Source organism: Phascolarctos cinereus, unplaced genomic scaffold (genome assembly GCF_003287225.1).
Source record: "Phascolarctos cinereus isolate Bilbo 61053 unplaced genomic scaffold, phaCin_HiC Scaffold_5;HRSCAF=322, whole genome shotgun sequence".
Lineage (NCBI taxonomy): Eukaryota > Metazoa > Chordata > Mammalia > Diprotodontia > Phascolarctidae > Phascolarctos > Phascolarctos cinereus.
The window spans coordinates 52981598-52998645 of record NW_027555958.1 but is presented as its reverse complement, the minus strand read 5'-3'; the positions used below and the strand labels follow the sequence as shown (position 1 = coordinate 52998645).

The following is a 17048-nucleotide window of genomic DNA, read 5'->3' as shown; positions in this document are numbered from 1 at the left end:
TTGGGGGTAATCTTAAAAGGAAGGCCCTAAAGTTAGGAAGGATTAGGAAAGGCTTTCTGAAGAAGGTAAGGCTTTAACTGAGTCTTGAAGGATGCCTTTGAAAATGCTCAAATAGGGAGATGAGTATCACCTGCATGGAACAACAAGGAGGTCATTGTTACTGGATCAGAGCACACGGAGAAGAGTAAGATAAAGCCAAACCAAGGATTTTAGATTTTATGCTGGAGGTAAGAGGGAGCCACTAGAGTTCACTGGAATGGGGAAAGGCAGACATGCCAGCAGCTATTTCAATAATCTGGGCATGAGGTGATGAAGGCCTGCATCAGAGTGATGGCCAAATCAAAGGAGAGAAGATTTTGTAAAGGCGTAAGTAAACAAACAGGACTTGACTACTGACTAGACATGGGAGTGGTGTAGGGAGGGAATGGAAGAAAGTGAGGTGATGAGGATGACATCAAAGTTGCAAGCCTGGGTGACCAAGAGGGTGGTGACACCCTTGACAGTAATAGAAGGAAGTTTGGAAGGGAGGAGAGTTTTGAGGGTAGAGACAATAAACTTAGTTCTAGACATGTTGAATCTAAAAAGGCAGGGATAAAGAATGGAGGTCAGCAAAGAAGTTAGGGCTGGACAAGCAGCTCTTAAAGTCATCTGGATAGAGAACAGTACTTGAACTCATAAGCTAAAGAGATCAAGTGAAATAGCATAGAGGGAGAAGGCCCAAGACAAAGCCTTGGGAGACCTCATTGTTAGCAGGGTAACACTGAAGAGGATGAGGCAAGGGGGACCGAAAAGGAGTGGTCAGAAAGACAGGAGATCCAGGAGAGGGCAATATCACAAAAATTCAGAGAGAAGAATGTATCAAGAAGGTTGGGAAGCTGTGGACTGGACAGATTGTGATCCCTCTACAATAACAGAAAAGTTCAGAAGAGGGGAGGGTTCAAGGGGAAAGATAATGAATTCTGTTTTGGAAGTGCTGAATTCAAGATGTCCACAGGACATCCAGTTTGAGATATCCAATAGATGGATATATGAAACCAGAAGTCAAGTGAGAAGTTAGGGCTGGATAAATGGGTCTGAAAATATTTGGCAAATAGATGATAATTAAGTCCATAGGAGCTAATGATATCACCAAGCAAAACAGTATAGAAGAAGAAGAGGGCCCAGGACAGAACCTTGAGGTACCTCCATGGTTAATGAGCATGAACTAGATGAAGATTCTGCAAAGGTAACTGAGGACAGGTCAGACAAATAGGTGAACTAGGATGGAGCAGTGTCATGAAATCCTAAAAGAGAGGGGAATATCAAGGAGAAGATGGTGATCAATTGTGTCGAAGGCTGTAGAGAGGTCAAGGGGAATGAGGATTGAGAAAAGTCCATTAGGTTTGGCCATTAAGAGATCATTAATAACTTTGGTGATAGCAATTCTAATTTCACGATGGATTGGAAGTCACAAGTTAAGAAGAAACTGAGAGGTAAGGAGGTAGAGGCACCTAATTTGATGGTTTTCTCAAGGATTTTAGTCATAAAAGGGAGGAGAGATATAGGATGATAGCTAGCAGGGATGGTTGGGTCAAGTGAAGGTTTTTTGAGAATAGGAGAGACATGGGCATGTTTGTAGATAGTAGAGAAACAGCCAGAAGACAGGGAGTGATTAAAGATTACTGCTAAAGTAGAGATGATAGAGCAATCTGTTGTAGGAGACAGGATAAGACAGGATCACTTATGCATGGAGAGGGATTTGCCAAAGAGGAAAGAAACCCCATACAAGAAATGAGTGAAGGAGATAGTGGCAGAAATCATCTGAGTGATGTAAGATAAGCAACAGGGGAGAAGAGAGAGCTCTTTGTGAACAGGCTCAATTTTTTTCAGTGAAACATCTAGTGGATAAAGAGCTGGTCTTGGACTCAGGAAGACTTGGGTTCAACCATCTCTAATCCTGGTAGTTACTTAACTTCTCAGAGTCCTAGGCAACTAAGACAATAAGGTATAAAGCAGATCAACAAAGATTTGCTTTGGTCTGGAAGTTTTCTCACAAATTCCCTTTACCAAAGGAATCAAGTCTACTCCCTGCCACCTCCTTAAAAGTTTCTGCAATATGACCAAATTCCCAATGAATTAAAAAGAGTTAACAAGTTTTGGGAAAACATTACATTTCTTATAAAACACATTTCAGAGAAAATGGTACCTGGGTCCACCACTAAACAATTACTATAGTTGAATAACTTTATAATAACTGACGACTACAGGAATTCAGATGCACTATTAAGTCACATTCGAACAAAGACATATAACTTAACTCTGTTACTTACTTTACTAAACTTCACTACAACAGGTTGCGAAGCAAGTAATTAATCTTGTGCCCAAGAACCAGCACTGGAATGAAAGAAATTAAAAAGCTAGAAGGAACTTGCATTAACCCTAACTTTAGTTCTATTGTATTTGAAAGATACTTCAAAGACAACAGTAATTTTCCACACAAAATCTTAATGTCACCATAAATTTCCAAGAACTGATTAGACAACGAGTCTTGTTGGTATCATTTCCAAATTAAGTAGACAATACTCAAAAATTTAATAAGAAATAAAACTTGCCATTTCTCTGGTTTCATTAGTGCACTGAAACGTATTGGTGAGAACTTCTATGTTGGTTGCTCGTTCTAATTTGTCACGTCGGTCTGTTGAAATATTAAACCTAACATGGTCACCTTCCAGCAGAGTCACCTTGGATTTTGTATCTTTGTCTCCAAAAGGAAGTTCTTTAGGAATCACAAAATCTACTTTGATGCGTCCAGGCAATGGATCATTCTGATAAGAAGAAAATATTTTAAACTGCAGATTCTCTTCACCATTTCTACTTCAAAGTCAAACCAAAAGAGTGATGCAGAACAAGATAATTTGAAACAAACTGCCATTTTATTTTGACTCTGGTCTGTAACCACAACACAATTGCAAATTTTTAGCAGATATCTAAGCATTTTCCTCAAACAACTTCAATAGGCTTCTGTCTTCCTATTTCCTAAATAAGTAACCTGACCTGATCATTTTTCCAAGGAACAGTTCTGTGACCATGTTTTAGAAGCATGGAATAGAAGACAAGAGAGCTAGATAAAAGCCAGAAAGAACTGGATTTGAATCCTTCAGATATTTACTAATTATGTAACTATTAGCAAGTCATGACTTCTCACGGCCTGTTTCCTAATCTGCTAAATATGAAAAAATAATTCCACTTGCAAGACTTACATGATGGGGCTGTAGTGAGGCATATAAATGTTTATGTATATGTGTATACACATCTCTCCACCATGCAAACATTCAAGTACTGCAAGAATAGTAACATTATTACTAGTGTTTTTACACCTTTCTCATTATTACCCAATTTTAGGGGGGGAAAAATTCAAATAATTCTTAAGTTAGCATCTAATTCCTCATTTTTGACCAAATTAAATTGGTGTAAAATAGTTTGAAAGGTTCTTCTGAAAGCACCAGAAGATTATTGGTATAGTGCTAAATTTGATTCAACAATACATTTCCCATAAGTTTTTACAGGGTGGTACTAGAATTGTTCAGGCACAGCAGTGGACTTTGAATCACCATTTTACTGAATTTAAAATGTCTGACATCAGCAGGTAGAACTAAAAAAGCAATATCTATTAAATGCAAAAAACTGTTTACCTGGTTTTTATTAGGTACTTTTGGAATAACTTTGGTTACGGTTCCATCAAAATGTTCAATGCTGATATCTTCAAAAATAACTGTTCCTTGAGGCAGTAGTCTGACATCTGTTGCAACTTCTTTACCCTATAATTACAAAAGAAAAGCCCATAATGTAAAAATTTCCTAAGAAACAATGAGAACTACTATTAAGAGACTGGAATTTAAATGGATTGTCTTACATTTCTGTCTTTGATTGTGAATTCCACGTCATCTCCAGGCTGTAAGGCTTCTAGGTCACCCTTAAATTCACTATAGTGAAAGAATATCTCCTTTACAACATCACCCCTTTCAATAAAGCCAAATGCTTCCTAAAATGAAACACACAACAGTTAGCACTAACAAAAGAATATTATTTACAAAGAAACTGAGTTCTTTATGAACTTTAGTTCTTTTAGAACTTTATGTTGCTGATTTAAAAGGAAGAATCCTTTCCATAAAAACACCACTAGAGTAGAAATATTTTGCATTTTGGCATAAAGTTCGATATAAGTGCTACCAATCAAATGGACAGTCAATTTTGGAAAGGCCCATTTTCCAAGAAAGTAGCACCGAGTCAGCACTCATTTCCTTTTTGATTTTGCTTTTGCTAGACAAGATCCAAGTTAAATATGAAAGATGGAAGTTCTTGACCTTTTCTGCATCATGTACCTGCTCAGGCACTCTGGTGAAACTTTATGGATCTCTGATACTTTTTCCCCCTCCAAAAGAAATTTTTAATGCAAAGAATATGCTACATTTAGGTTTAGTAGTGAGAGGTTTAAATCAATTTCACATGCTCCCTGAAATCTATCTAAGAACTCAAGAAAATGAAATGAGTTCATGATGTAGGCAATATATATGTTTTTATTAAATAACTGAGGAGCACTGAAGAAGGAAGTTAAACACCTGAGTTCTAATTTTGGTTATGCTAGTAACTAACTATTGACTCTGAGTCAATCATAATCATCCTTAGATTTTAGTTCGTTCAGTTGTGTAACAAGAGGTTGGACCGGACGGACCTACAAGGTTCCCTTCAAACTCTAAAATAAAAGTGTTAGATTCTTTTTCGTATTAAACTTTTAAAATAACAGTAAAAAACACATTCACAATTGGGGTGGGAGGGAATAAAGGAAGCAGACTTTTTAAAAAAAGTGAACAAGAAAGGAAAGTAAATTTCAAGGCCAAAATAGTTTTCCTGATTTCTCTACTCTACTTACCTTCATGGCACAAACTACTCCTTGACAGCGAGCTTGCTTCTTTTTCAACAGCATAATATTACGAGCACTTACAGCACCAGTACTAGAGAGGAAGTAGGTGGGGGAAAAAGAATAAAAGGAGGAGCTAAAACACAGCATCACCTATAATATGACAATAGCATGAAATAAGAGGAACAATGTAAAATAAAATCTCTGAGGTTTCAAAGAGGTTGACATGCCAAAATAACCACAAAGCATTTAACAGCTAACCCCATATGTATTACTGCATTTAAGAAGAAACTACTCCAAATTTCTAAGCTTTAAATACTAGGCAGGTACAAGCCACATGATCAAAAGGAGAACTGCTAAACATGAATTTCATATTTTGCAAACATCTCTTTAAAATATGTCTCTCTCAGCTGGTTTCTTCCAAGATATGATCTGAATTGGAGAGATACATACATTTTTAAAAAGCAACAGGCAAGATTAATAAAGTTTTTGAAAATGCTATTTATCCAATCATTATTTGATTAAATAAAAACTAACTGAGGAGCTGAAGTCGGGAAGGGATAACTCCAGGAACATGTCTGATTTATTTTCTTTTTATTTTATAGAACAGGGAGTAGAAACTAGTCTTATCAATGTTACAAAGAATTTTATTGTTGTCTCTCCACCTGACAGCCCTTGTGTTGGTGGGGGTAGCCAGACACATATGGAAAATGACAAGGACAGAGCTGATATCTTTTTCAGAATTTTCCTAAGCCTGGACCAGATGTAATGAAATAGGTCAAATAAGAAACACTATTTTCCAACAAGCAGTTATCACTTCAGGCACTCTGGAAATAACCTGTTTCACTTTATAAACTTAAAGGCCTTGCGAAGTATAACGTAAGAGACTCTATGCTAGAGCCATAAGTTAAAAATTCAAATCATTTGAAATTTTAGAAATTTTCTTTGATGTAGAAAAACTTAATAAAGTGTTACATAATGGGAAAATATTCAAGAGGAACTTACTGTTTATTTGTGTCAATTATAAAATTTATTTTATCTCCGGTTTCCAGCTGAGCATTCCCTTCCACATCTTCAGGGGTGTAAGTCAGATAAAACACTTCCTGTGAATGAACACACTTGTATGACCATATTTGTGTGCTACAGATGCGCTGTACATCGACTTTCTTAAACACTTAAGACACTGGCACATTTAAGCCAAGTTTCTTTAGGTATGATGACAAAAAAAAAAAAGCAAAGCGCTTTCTTCACATAAAAACACATTTGTCTCCAGGTGTCAAAGGCTTTCTTGAGTCTAAAGCTGAGCAGCAGTAAAACTTCAAAAAGTTTAAACACATTTGGAAGCATTTGCCCAGAAAATAAATGTAGTTAAAAAAGGAAAAAAATTTTTGTGACACAGACATACTACTACTGGAGTTAGTGGCTAATGTGAATTATGATTCAACAACAAAAAAATTTTTGATTAGGAAGTATTTCATAAGATTTTTGGAAGGGAACATTTGGGCAAATTAAGAGATTGGAAGTTTTGTTTATTTCTGATTATCGCACTTGAAACCTTTCAGAAACATAATTTAAAACTAATTTGAACAACTGCAGCTTAAATTTTCTACTTTGAATTTAAAAAAATATTCTTATAGATCATATTGGTGGATCAAGCAAAAGTTTAAGAAAAATACACAAGATTACCCCATTACGTTCGTAGCATACACTCCCTGTTGGACTCTGACCCGGGGCAGCTGGAGATTTACTCTCTAAGTTGTGAGGAACAGCGCACACAACCTACCAGTCAAAAAAAAAAAAATTCCATTGCTAATCATTTCAGGAGCAGCACTGTGCAACACAAACGGAATCTTAATTGCCTCTACACTATATGCAGGGATGCATCTTAATATGATCCACAAGAGGATGTTATGCTGCAAAGTTTCAAGCTTACAGTTTGAGGGTTAAGCAAAAACCCAAACTGAGCCTTAACAGATTGGTTGGTTTTGTTTTGTTTTTGTTTTTTTTTGGCCAAACAGAGGTCAAGAAACACTGATGTTTTCAATAGTTATACAGCTCTCTTGCATACAAAAGTGGGGAGTAGGGTGGGGTCCTTCCCTTTTCCATTAAGAAGGAAACACACACACACACACACAACACACATAGAATCAAGCCACTAACTTGTCCATTAATTCGTTCTTCTGGTAGGATTTCTGGTTTAATCTTCACCAATTTAACAGCAATAGGTTTTCCAGTCCGCCGGTCAGATGATACTTCAAATTCAACATCATCTACAATAAAAGAAGAATGTTTTCTTCAAGTTTGCTTACTTCTAGCACAAAAGTCTCGGCTAAATGCAATTTTCTGACTATCTCAGAGTGAATAAAGATGCCTCATGGCATATAGTATTTTGACTTTTCTCAAGGGCAATTGTTTTGTACAGGCAGATTTTCCTTAATCCCAAAATGAGCCCAAAGGGCTTATTTGTGAGTCATTTTCTGGAAACATGCAGGCAGGATGGACAAACAAGAGAAATGAATTCATACACACGGCAGGATACTTATTTCACATCAAAATCACTTAAAATATTTTTTCTAATAACACCTTTTTTTCCCCCTTGGCAACTGGGGTTAAGTGACTTGCCCAGGGTCACACAGCTAGTACGTATCAAGTGTTTGGTCTGAGGTCACATTTGAACTCAGGTCCTCCTACTTCAGGGGCCAGTGCTCTATCACTGCACCACCTAGCTGCCCCAACAATACCTTTTTAAAAAGCAATTTTCACTTTGTAGCCATTGGGGAATTAACTATTAGAAGGGAAATGTTACTGTATCTCCCAAGTAAATCCAATCTCAACCATTTACTATGAAAGTTGTACCTCCTTGTAGTTATAAACAGATTAAAACTAACCAAGAATCTGCCATGGCTCCTCTAACTCTTATACCAACAATGCTTAGGAAAATAAGGGCTATAAATATTGTGAATAGAATATAACAGTTGATAGATTACCTCCTACTTTTAGCTCCTGCAGGTTGCCATTGTACTGTGAACAGTGGAAGAAAAGTCTAGCTTGACGTTCTGAACACTGAATAAATCCATAAGAGGTCAGCAGCTTTTCAATAACCCCAGTTTCACGCAGTGCTGCCGAAGTACCATTGGGGTACCCGTTGTGTCCATTGTTGTGGAGAAGGTTTGGATCAAAGCTCATCTGTTTCAAAGAGAAAAAAAAATTCAGTTCCAACTAACCTTGTGTATTTCTCAATCTAGATTGTACACTCGATTTAGATGAACTTATCATTAAGAACCATAAGGAAACAATTACCTAATTTGACTAAAATGTATATATAGGCTTTCATTTAACTGAAATGCTAGTTACGCCAAAAAGTGAGCAAAGATTCACAAGCAGTGATTTTAGTAGTATTAGCCAGTAACGTGTTTCTGGTGATTAAGTTTCAATCTCATTTCAGAAATTGCTCCTATTTTTATTAAATGTATATTTTCATGGTTTCCATAAGATTTCTACACCTAAAAAAAAATTCTCACTGATGTTTTGTAAAAGGATGCTAATATTAAGTTACTGAAGTAGCTAGCAGAGCTGCCAAAATCCACGCAAGACATGACAGCTCCAACTACTGTTTTTTTTCCTATGAGATGTTTGTTCATGCCTATCAATAATATTCATATAGACTTCTAGAAATGTCCAATATAAATTCTGATTTCAAAGTTTATTAATAATGGTAATTTTACTAATGGCTAGTAAGACATGCAACTTAGGGTTAAGTACTGAAATTAGTGAACAATGGACTGAATCTTTTACAGGAGACTTATTTCAAAACAGAAAACTGAAGGGAAGCATGCTTTCTAAGAAAAGTGAAAACTCAAATATCTAAAAAAAAAGACGTTTTCAAACTATTAAAAAAATCACAAAAGAAAAATATATTTTTCCTAAGAGATAAGGTTTAGATGAAACCTTTTTACTTTTAAGAAAATTTCATAATACATATATGTACATACGTATTTCAAAAGATACATTTTCATCTACTTGTATATCTGTTTCATAAATAGCCCAGAAGGTTTTTATTCTCCTATTGTCAGTTTTTACTTCTAACACCAAAAAAAATAAGAAATTATAAGTCTTAATTCAATGGAATCTGCTTAAAGGCCTCAAATGCAGTGCTCTACATGTGAAGTCCTACAAGATAATTTCAAAGTATTTAAAAACTTGTTAATCAATTTCATCTCATTTGTTCAGAAGGCAGAATTGGCTCTTTAGAAATTTAAGTAAAAATCTAAAGCAAAAGATAAGCCAGTTGAATGAATGTTTCTACCTATTTTTTTAAACCAAATCTTGAATCCTTTTGTAAGTTGAACTTGATGGACGTGAAAACCTGAGCAGGAAGTATGATGAGTGAAAAGCTAAGCACTATTGATGAAAAAAATAAGGATTCAAACCCAGATTAAATGGGGAAGTGATTTTGATGTTGGGGGGAAAAAAAGTTATTAACTGATGAGAGGAGGAAGTAAAGCCTCTATTAGAAATAGTGTTTCAATCTGGATACAATAAATTCATATAAACAAGAAAAGTCCAGCACTGTGTAGAAAGAAGTAATCATAACCATTAAATGCTAAGCTGTTGTTCTCCTTTCTCCCCTGAAGGATTCAGGGAGAATTATGACACAACACTAAAATCTTTAATTAAAACAAAGGCACTGGAAAGTAACAACAATAAAACTGAAAGTTAACTTGAGTTCTAGTTCAATAAACGGAAAATTCAATCTCAGTGCACAATGCTTAGGTGTTAGAAAGCGAGTTTGATGAGATACTCATACACAAAACGGCCCTAAAAATCCATGCTACACACAGACTAAGCTGAGACGGCTGTTTCCCTGACTTACAGATCTCTGATACAGGGGGGTCCTCTTCTGCTTTTTAGACCCCGATGAGGTAGAAGATGAAGATGAAGATAAAGGTAAAGGAAGAGAAGGACGGGGAACTGCAGGAGGGGGGAGAGGATCTGATGACACAGTAAAAAGGTTCTCCATCTCAGACAGCTGTGATGACATAGTAGAGTGTTATAACTATAGTTGACATTAAAATAATTTGACACATTTAGTTGACATTGACATCTATCTGGACCTTCAATGAAGTCTGTTTGGCTAAAAACTTTCTCCAGATTGTTTTTAATGCAGTATGAAAAGAAATGACTGTGTTGCTCTAATAATTTTCTTATTTGAAAGCTCTTTCAGAATTGTTTTAAGAATACATTCTTGGGGCAGCTAGGTGGCGCAGTGCATAGAGCTCCAGCGTTGGAGTCAGGAGGACCTGAGTTCAAATCTGGACTCAGACACTTGACACTTAACTAGCTGTGTGACCCTAGGCAAGTTACTTAACCCCAACTGCCTCACCAAAAAGCAAAAAATAAAATAAAATAAAATAAAATAAAAATACATATATACACACATTAACTATTTCTAATACATTTTCCCATCTCAGTATAGTAGAGTTTAGGAGTACAGAACCTTGCAATGTCCAAAAGCTTTAAGATTTCCTTATACCCATCACTAGTGATAGTTAAAGCCCAACCTCCAAATTCCATATGCCTCTTATGTGTGAAAATTACAGTTATTCAAAGACCTCAAATATCAATGTCAGATTATAACTAAAATAATGTGTCATTTACTAGAGGTAACAGACACATCAAGATATTACAGACACTATAAAGCTCCCATTTCTTCTGACTACTAGGGAGGGAGGGCCAGAAGATAGATGGTAGACTCAGGTACTAGGTATTTATCAAGCTAGGGTAGCCAGAACAGGAATGAATATTCCATTTCTTCCCTAGTTCTTCTCTACAGGTCTAGAGGGATAGGAGAAAGGGAAGAATAGAAATATCCTCCTCTCCCACTAACTTTGCTTACCTAGGTCACGGCCTTGGTACCTGTTTAACAGATTTACACATATCTTTATTCACTGCCAAATTCTACCCCCCACCCCTAAGAAGGGGATGGGAGGCCGTAAGTCAAAGCAATTAAGTATATAGAAAAACTAAGTGAACAAAAATTAGATTTCATGGTACCGAAAACTTACAGTTGCATATTTAAGGTATGGTGGTACACAGGTCTCTTGGTTAAATGTTATTATTAGCAAACTAAGTTTGGGTCTCGACTGTTGACTACCATCAGCCAGACTTAACTAATGAAATAGTTTCCATTTTTTTCTGGGAGCAGCCTAATTTAAAAACTTTAGCTTGAGGGCCTGGCCTTTTATGAAGTGCCCAGTAGGAAGCAAGGGACTGTTTTGTTTTTGTCCTCCTAACCTCAGCACCTAGTACAGTGAATGACATCTAATAAATATGCATTGAAATATTTAATTGAATTGAGCCTTTCGGCTCTTAGAAAAAGGAAGAGAGTTAAGAGTGCAGAGAAGGAGAGGGTGGCATGGAGTGTGCCCTGAGCTTCTAAGAGAGAGAGAAGGAAAGAAACTCACCATAAAATCATCTTTCCCAAAGCAAAAAGCAGTACAAGAGACAAACTGGCTTCTAACTCTCTTACATGGTTATTTTTCAAATTGCAGAGTTTTCTTGTGGTAAGGATATAGAGTGCTTGGCTTGGAATTAGGAAGATGTGACTTCAAATACTGCCTCAGACACTTATTATTGGTGTCACTAGGCAAGTCATATAACCTGTTTACCTCAGTTTTCTCATCTATATGGGGATAATAACATCTACCCACAAGGTTATTGTGAGGAAAGAAAGTAGTAAACAAGCATAGGAGAATCAGTTGAACCATTGTGAGATGGCCAGCCTGGAGAAAAGAAGACTCAGGGGCATGTGATAATTATCACCAAATATTTGAATGGCTGTCTTCAGGAAGAAAGGCTCAACTTTTCTGCTTAGGTTAGAACAAGTGGGTAGAAGTTCCAAAGAGGAAAAAAAAAAAGTCACTATAAAGTTGGGAGATTACAACATGGCCCACACTGACAGACATCAAGTGAAGAAAAATTGTTCCAGAATCAGACACAGATAATGTCCACATTGTAACATATCTAATAGTTAAGGTTAATATCTACCACTGACATGCTGCAACAAGCATTATTAAAGAAAGGCTGAGCAATGGCATCAAGAAAACAAAGTCATTAAGAAAATCAGTTGGTGGGTATTATTAAATATAAGCAGAATATAAAATTTTAGAGCTGAAAGGGACATAAACGGTCATCTGGTTCTACCTAGAAGGAATCTTTTCTTACAATATCCATGACAGCTGTCTAGCCTGTGCTTGAACAGTCCTCTTTTACAAAGCAGTTTCTTACATTGGATACCTATTAAAAAATTAATCCTTAAATCGAGCCAACATCTGACTCTTTGTAACCATGAACTAGTCCTAGTTATGCCTTCCAGAACAAGACAGAGGGATAATTCCTCTTTCCATGAGCAACCTTCAAAAATGGAGACAGCTATCACACTCTGTGCAATCTCAGCTTTAACTCTAAATTCTTTTCTTCTCCACACTAAATATTCTTAACTGCCCTAAGCATTTGTCAATTGACATGGTTTTCTCACAGTCCTGGTTAGCCCTTCAACAATCCTCTTAAAATGTAGCATTGAGAACTAGACACAATTCTCCAGATACAATCTAACCAGTGGTATGGTATATTCCTAAGTAACACAGCTGAAGTATGCACTACTTTTTTTTTTTTAAGAGCAGCTGTGTCACACTGTTGGCTCATACTAATCTTGTTAACTAGTAGCCTGGCGTGTGGTGCAATTTGGAGTCATGAGACTTGGGTCTAAATTCTACCTCTCAGACTTACTAGCTATGTGACCTTTGGTAAATTACAATCTCTCTGCACCCATTTCCTAATCAGTAAAATTACAGAGATGGGTTAGATGATCTTCTAAGGTTTCTTTCAGTATTCTATTTTATAATCTTAAAATCTTTAGATCTGGACCCTTTATTGTTACTTCACCATGATTAACTATCCTTTTTCACAGAAATATTTTCCTTCTCTTTCTCAGCATGCCCCCCTCCTATCTCCCTAGCCTCCACACCTCAAGCAGATAAGCTATCTCCCCTGTATCACAAAGACAGAAGTGATTCAACTAAATTTAAAACTCTCCTTTTCTACTCTCTTCAATGTCAACTCTCCTTCCTCCTCCTCCTCCTACCCCAGTATCCTTGGACCAGAACACTAGAGATCATGCCCTCAAAGAGCTGTAGAATTTTCACCCTGGGGCCAGACTGTGGAGGCCACACTAAATCTAAGCAGCCCCAGACTAGACCCATGCTCTTTCATTCAGGTTAATTTCTGACCTTTCCAGAATATCCCATCTCCTCACATCTATTCCATCTCTCACTAGGGGGAGGAGGAGGAAGTACAAAAGACCAAATCAATACTACACTGGTTTCTGTAAAAGGATCCAGGTCAACTAACTAACCAGTCACTAAAAATCCTAGCAATTTCCCAGACCAAAGCATTTTTTTTCTGGCTACCACTCCCCAGATATGAAAAGTTTTTCACTTATTAGAATGTAAATTCCTTTTGTATCCCCAAGGCTTAGCACTTAAGTGTTTGTTTTTTTAAATTCATTCATTCTCTCTCAGGTCTAGAGTTTCCTAATGGTAAAATTACTTTGGTGGAGCTAGATGGTGCCTTTCCAGCAATGCTGCGCCACCCCCCCACCCCCAAGACATTGTCTATTACTCACCACTAAAGCTAACAGTCAAGCAGTCTTCCCTTAGGTCTTCTCCAGTGGCCATTCATAACCTCTCAATGATCTCTCCCTGAACACTTTCTCCTTCCCATCTGCCAATGAACATGCTCAAGTCATGAGGTCCCAATTTGTGAAATGCCTTCTGTAGCCTCAATGAACCTAACCAACTGTCCCATTTCATCCCTTTCACTGTCAAACTTCTAGAAAAAGTTATCAACACCAGATGTCTTTCTTTAGTACCTACTTCAGCTGACCATAGACCTTATTGGAAGGATTGCAGAGCTCATCTAAGTTTAATCTATGCAATTTTAAAAAAAAAGGAAACTAAGGCTTCCCAAAGTAAAATGACTTCATGATCCTATGCAAAAGGCTCACCCTTGCAACGCTAAACTGCTGTAAATCAGTGACCTCCTAACTGCCAAATACAATGAATGCCTCACCCTCTGAATGTACTCCTCTTACTAGATACTCCCCAATATCAAAAAAGAAAAGTTCTTCTCTCCAAAGACCTCTACACCATCAACGAGTTTGATATCAGAAAGCTTTATGGTTTTATTCTCATATTCTCTCTTTCTTCCTTATCATCGCCAAACGCCTACTGGACATCCCTACTTGGTTCAACCAGGATCCTAAATTCAATTAAGTCCCATTTTTAATCTTCCTTCTCCCTTACAGCCACACCTATCAATTCTACTTCTGTGGTAAATCGGATAAGAGTGCTGGAGTTCAAATACAGCCTCTGTGTGATACTGGGCAAGTGACTTACAGATTAATCTTCCTTATGCATTGGTTCATGTTACTCATCTGCTACATATACACTATCCTAACAAACTGGAATATTCTCTGCTGTCAAACATAAACTAGGCTCTCAAGACTTCAGCCTTTAGTCTCAGTTTCCAGTATCTAGGATGTTCTCTCTCTTCATTTTAACCATTCTTCAGAGTCCATTTCAAATGCTACCTTCTCCAAGAAGTTTATCCCTATGAATGGTAATGATTTTTCTCAAGTCCCACTAAGCATTTTGTCTGGTAACTTTAATACACTTAGATAACACTGTGTATTTATTTGTATTGGTATCATGCCTTACTAGACCTTAAAATCTGAGAGAAAATGTCTGAACTCTGTTATCTCACCTACTGCTTAGCAGTGTTCTTCACAAAATGGGTTCTTAGTAATGTTGTGTTTTAAAGTTACAATTACTTTAAAAAATCTAAACAGAGGACTTTTCAGTCCTGTTAAATCATACCTTACTGGCTTTGGCCTCAATTCTAGCCTGAGGTAATTTTGAATGTCTGATATTTATCACTCTCCCCATTTTATTTTATCCATGAATCTAATAAACACATTATATGATTTTAAATATTTTTAAAACTTGGATAAAAAGGACAAAGCTAAAGGACTGTCCCATAGTAAGATTTCCAACCAGGCTGACACAAATCCTTTTGAGTAATATTCTTTAGATAGAGTTGTTCAGCCACCTATCTGCAAAGTCACCTTACTTATACTATCATTCAACCCACATTTATCCATCTTCTATAAAAGGAGATCATGAGCCTTTATCCAGTGCTTGACTGAGATTAAGATATACAATCCTCTACTATATTCCCTTGATTTAATAGTCTAGTAGCAATATTTTAAAAGGGAAATGATGTTAAGTTTAGCAATGATGACTTTTCAGTGAATTCATGTTTGTTTCCAGTGACCCTTCACTCCTTTTAAGTGCTTTGAATACATCTTTTTTGTCTGAAATTTCCAATGATCTTAGTTCTTAAATCAATGGCCTTTTCTCAATCCCAATCTTTCTTGCTCTCTGCAGTCTTTGACACACACTGTTGACACCCTTTTCTCCTGGTTCTTTTCTCACTAGGTTTTTGTGACACTGCTGCCTTCTACCTGTTTAACTCTCCTTCTGAATCATAATCACTAACCCTAGATGTCCCACAGGGCTCTGTTCTGGACCCTCTTTTCTCTTATATTTCGCTTGACAGTCTCATCAGGTTGCATGGTTTCAATTATCTCTTGGCAGACGACTCTCAGATCTACATGTCCAGCCCTAACCTTTCCCCTGATTTCTTGTCTTGCACTTCCCACTGCCTTTTAGACATCTCAATATGCATGTCCCTCAGACTTCTTAAAACTCAACATGTTTAAAATAGAACTCATTATCAATCCCCCTAAACTCTCCCCTTTGCAACTTCCCAATTACTGTGGAGGACACAACTGTCCTACCAGTCACCCAGGCTTGCAATCTCAGTGTCACCTTCCACTTTATTCCCTTTAGTCAGTTGTCATGTTTTGTCATTTTTACTTCCACAACATCTCTTGAATATATTCTATTCTGTCTGATCACACAGCTGTCACCAAGGTGTAAGCCATCACTTCAGGCCTGGACTCTTGAAAGGGACTGCTGACTGTTCTCCTTGCCTCAAGTCTCTCCTCACTCCATTTCATCCTCCACAAGTGAAAATAATCTTCCTCAAGTGCAGGTCTGACCATGTCACTCCCTTACTCAGACTAAAGGGCTCCTATTTAACCTTCAGGGTTAAATATAAAATCCTATTTTGGGGTTTTAAACCCTTTACAACCTAGTGCCTTCCACCTTTCCTGTCTTACACTTGACTTCAGTCTTTCATGTACTCTCCACTGACACAAACTGGCCTTGCTGTTCTTCCAACATGCTATTCTTTCTCCAAAACAGGCCTTTCCACTGGCTGCCTTCCATGTCTCCATGTTCAACTCTGCCTCTTGGCTTCCTTCAAGACTCTGCTCAAACCCTACTTTTTGCAAGAGTACTTTCCAGTCTCTTACTTCATCACCTCAAGCATCTTCCCTTTGACATTAACTCCCATTTACATTGTATATGTTATATGTATATATCTGCATACCGTAGACTCCATTGTGAGCTCCTTGAAAGCAGGCATTGTGTTTTTGCTTTTGTACCCATAGCTCTTGGAACAGTGCCTGGCATATGCTAAGCATTTAATAAATGTTTGTTGACTGGCTCCATAATCCTACCTCCAAATTCTTTCAGGATTCTAGGATATAATTGCTTTGAGCCCTCAGTACTCCAATTAATTAAACAGTCAAGGGATTTCTAATTATTTTCATTTCTATTTTAGGCTTCAATTGCCTTAATAAAACTTTGTCTTCATATCCCATTAAAAAAATTTTTTTCCTTGGTGATACACAACAAGAATGGATTTATTCTACTTATTACCTGGCTTTGAGTATTATATCATTTTACCCAATTAGCAGGTCTATGCCTTTCTTGTTTTCTTGACACCATTTAAAGAAAAAAAATGCCAATCTCTTTTCATTTCTTTCTTAAGCAGTAGCAAGCTTTGAATTTTAGTCTTCCTCAAAATCTTGTAGTCTTTCATCATGCTTCTCATTTGACTTGTATGTGGGTTTTTTTAAAAGATTTTGTAGTCAGTTGCCTTTTTTCAGACCCCCCAAGTCCCT

At 37.0% G+C, this 17048-nt stretch overlaps 1 protein-coding gene across 5 annotated transcripts in view; it reads right to left on the bottom strand.

The window, feature by feature from the left end:
* The window catches only part of CSDE1 (cold shock domain containing E1), a 55421-nt gene that overhangs the window by 17709 nt on the left and 20664 nt on the right, over positions 1–17048 (bottom strand). For 2 of the 5 annotated variants that reach the window (XM_021002340.2, XM_021002349.2), the window contains exons 3-11: positions 9771–9926; positions 7885–8083; positions 7058–7167; positions 6584–6676; positions 5903–6000; positions 4910–4991; positions 3893–4021; positions 3672–3797; positions 2592–2804 (exon numbers count right to left, since the gene is read on the bottom strand). In XM_021002340.2, the coding sequence (XP_020857999.1) occupies positions 2592–2804; positions 3672–3797; positions 3893–4021; positions 4910–4991; positions 5903–6000; positions 6584–6676; positions 7058–7167; positions 7885–8083; positions 9771–9917 (1197 nt within the window). In that variant the 5' untranslated portion in view covers positions 9918–9926. The remainder of the gene's footprint in view (positions 1–2591; positions 2805–3671; positions 3798–3892; positions 4022–4909; positions 4992–5902; positions 6001–6583; positions 6677–7057; positions 7168–7884; positions 8084–9770; positions 9927–17048) is intronic. The other 3 variants (XM_021002357.2, XM_021002367.2, XM_021002374.2) reach the window with 2 other exon arrangements.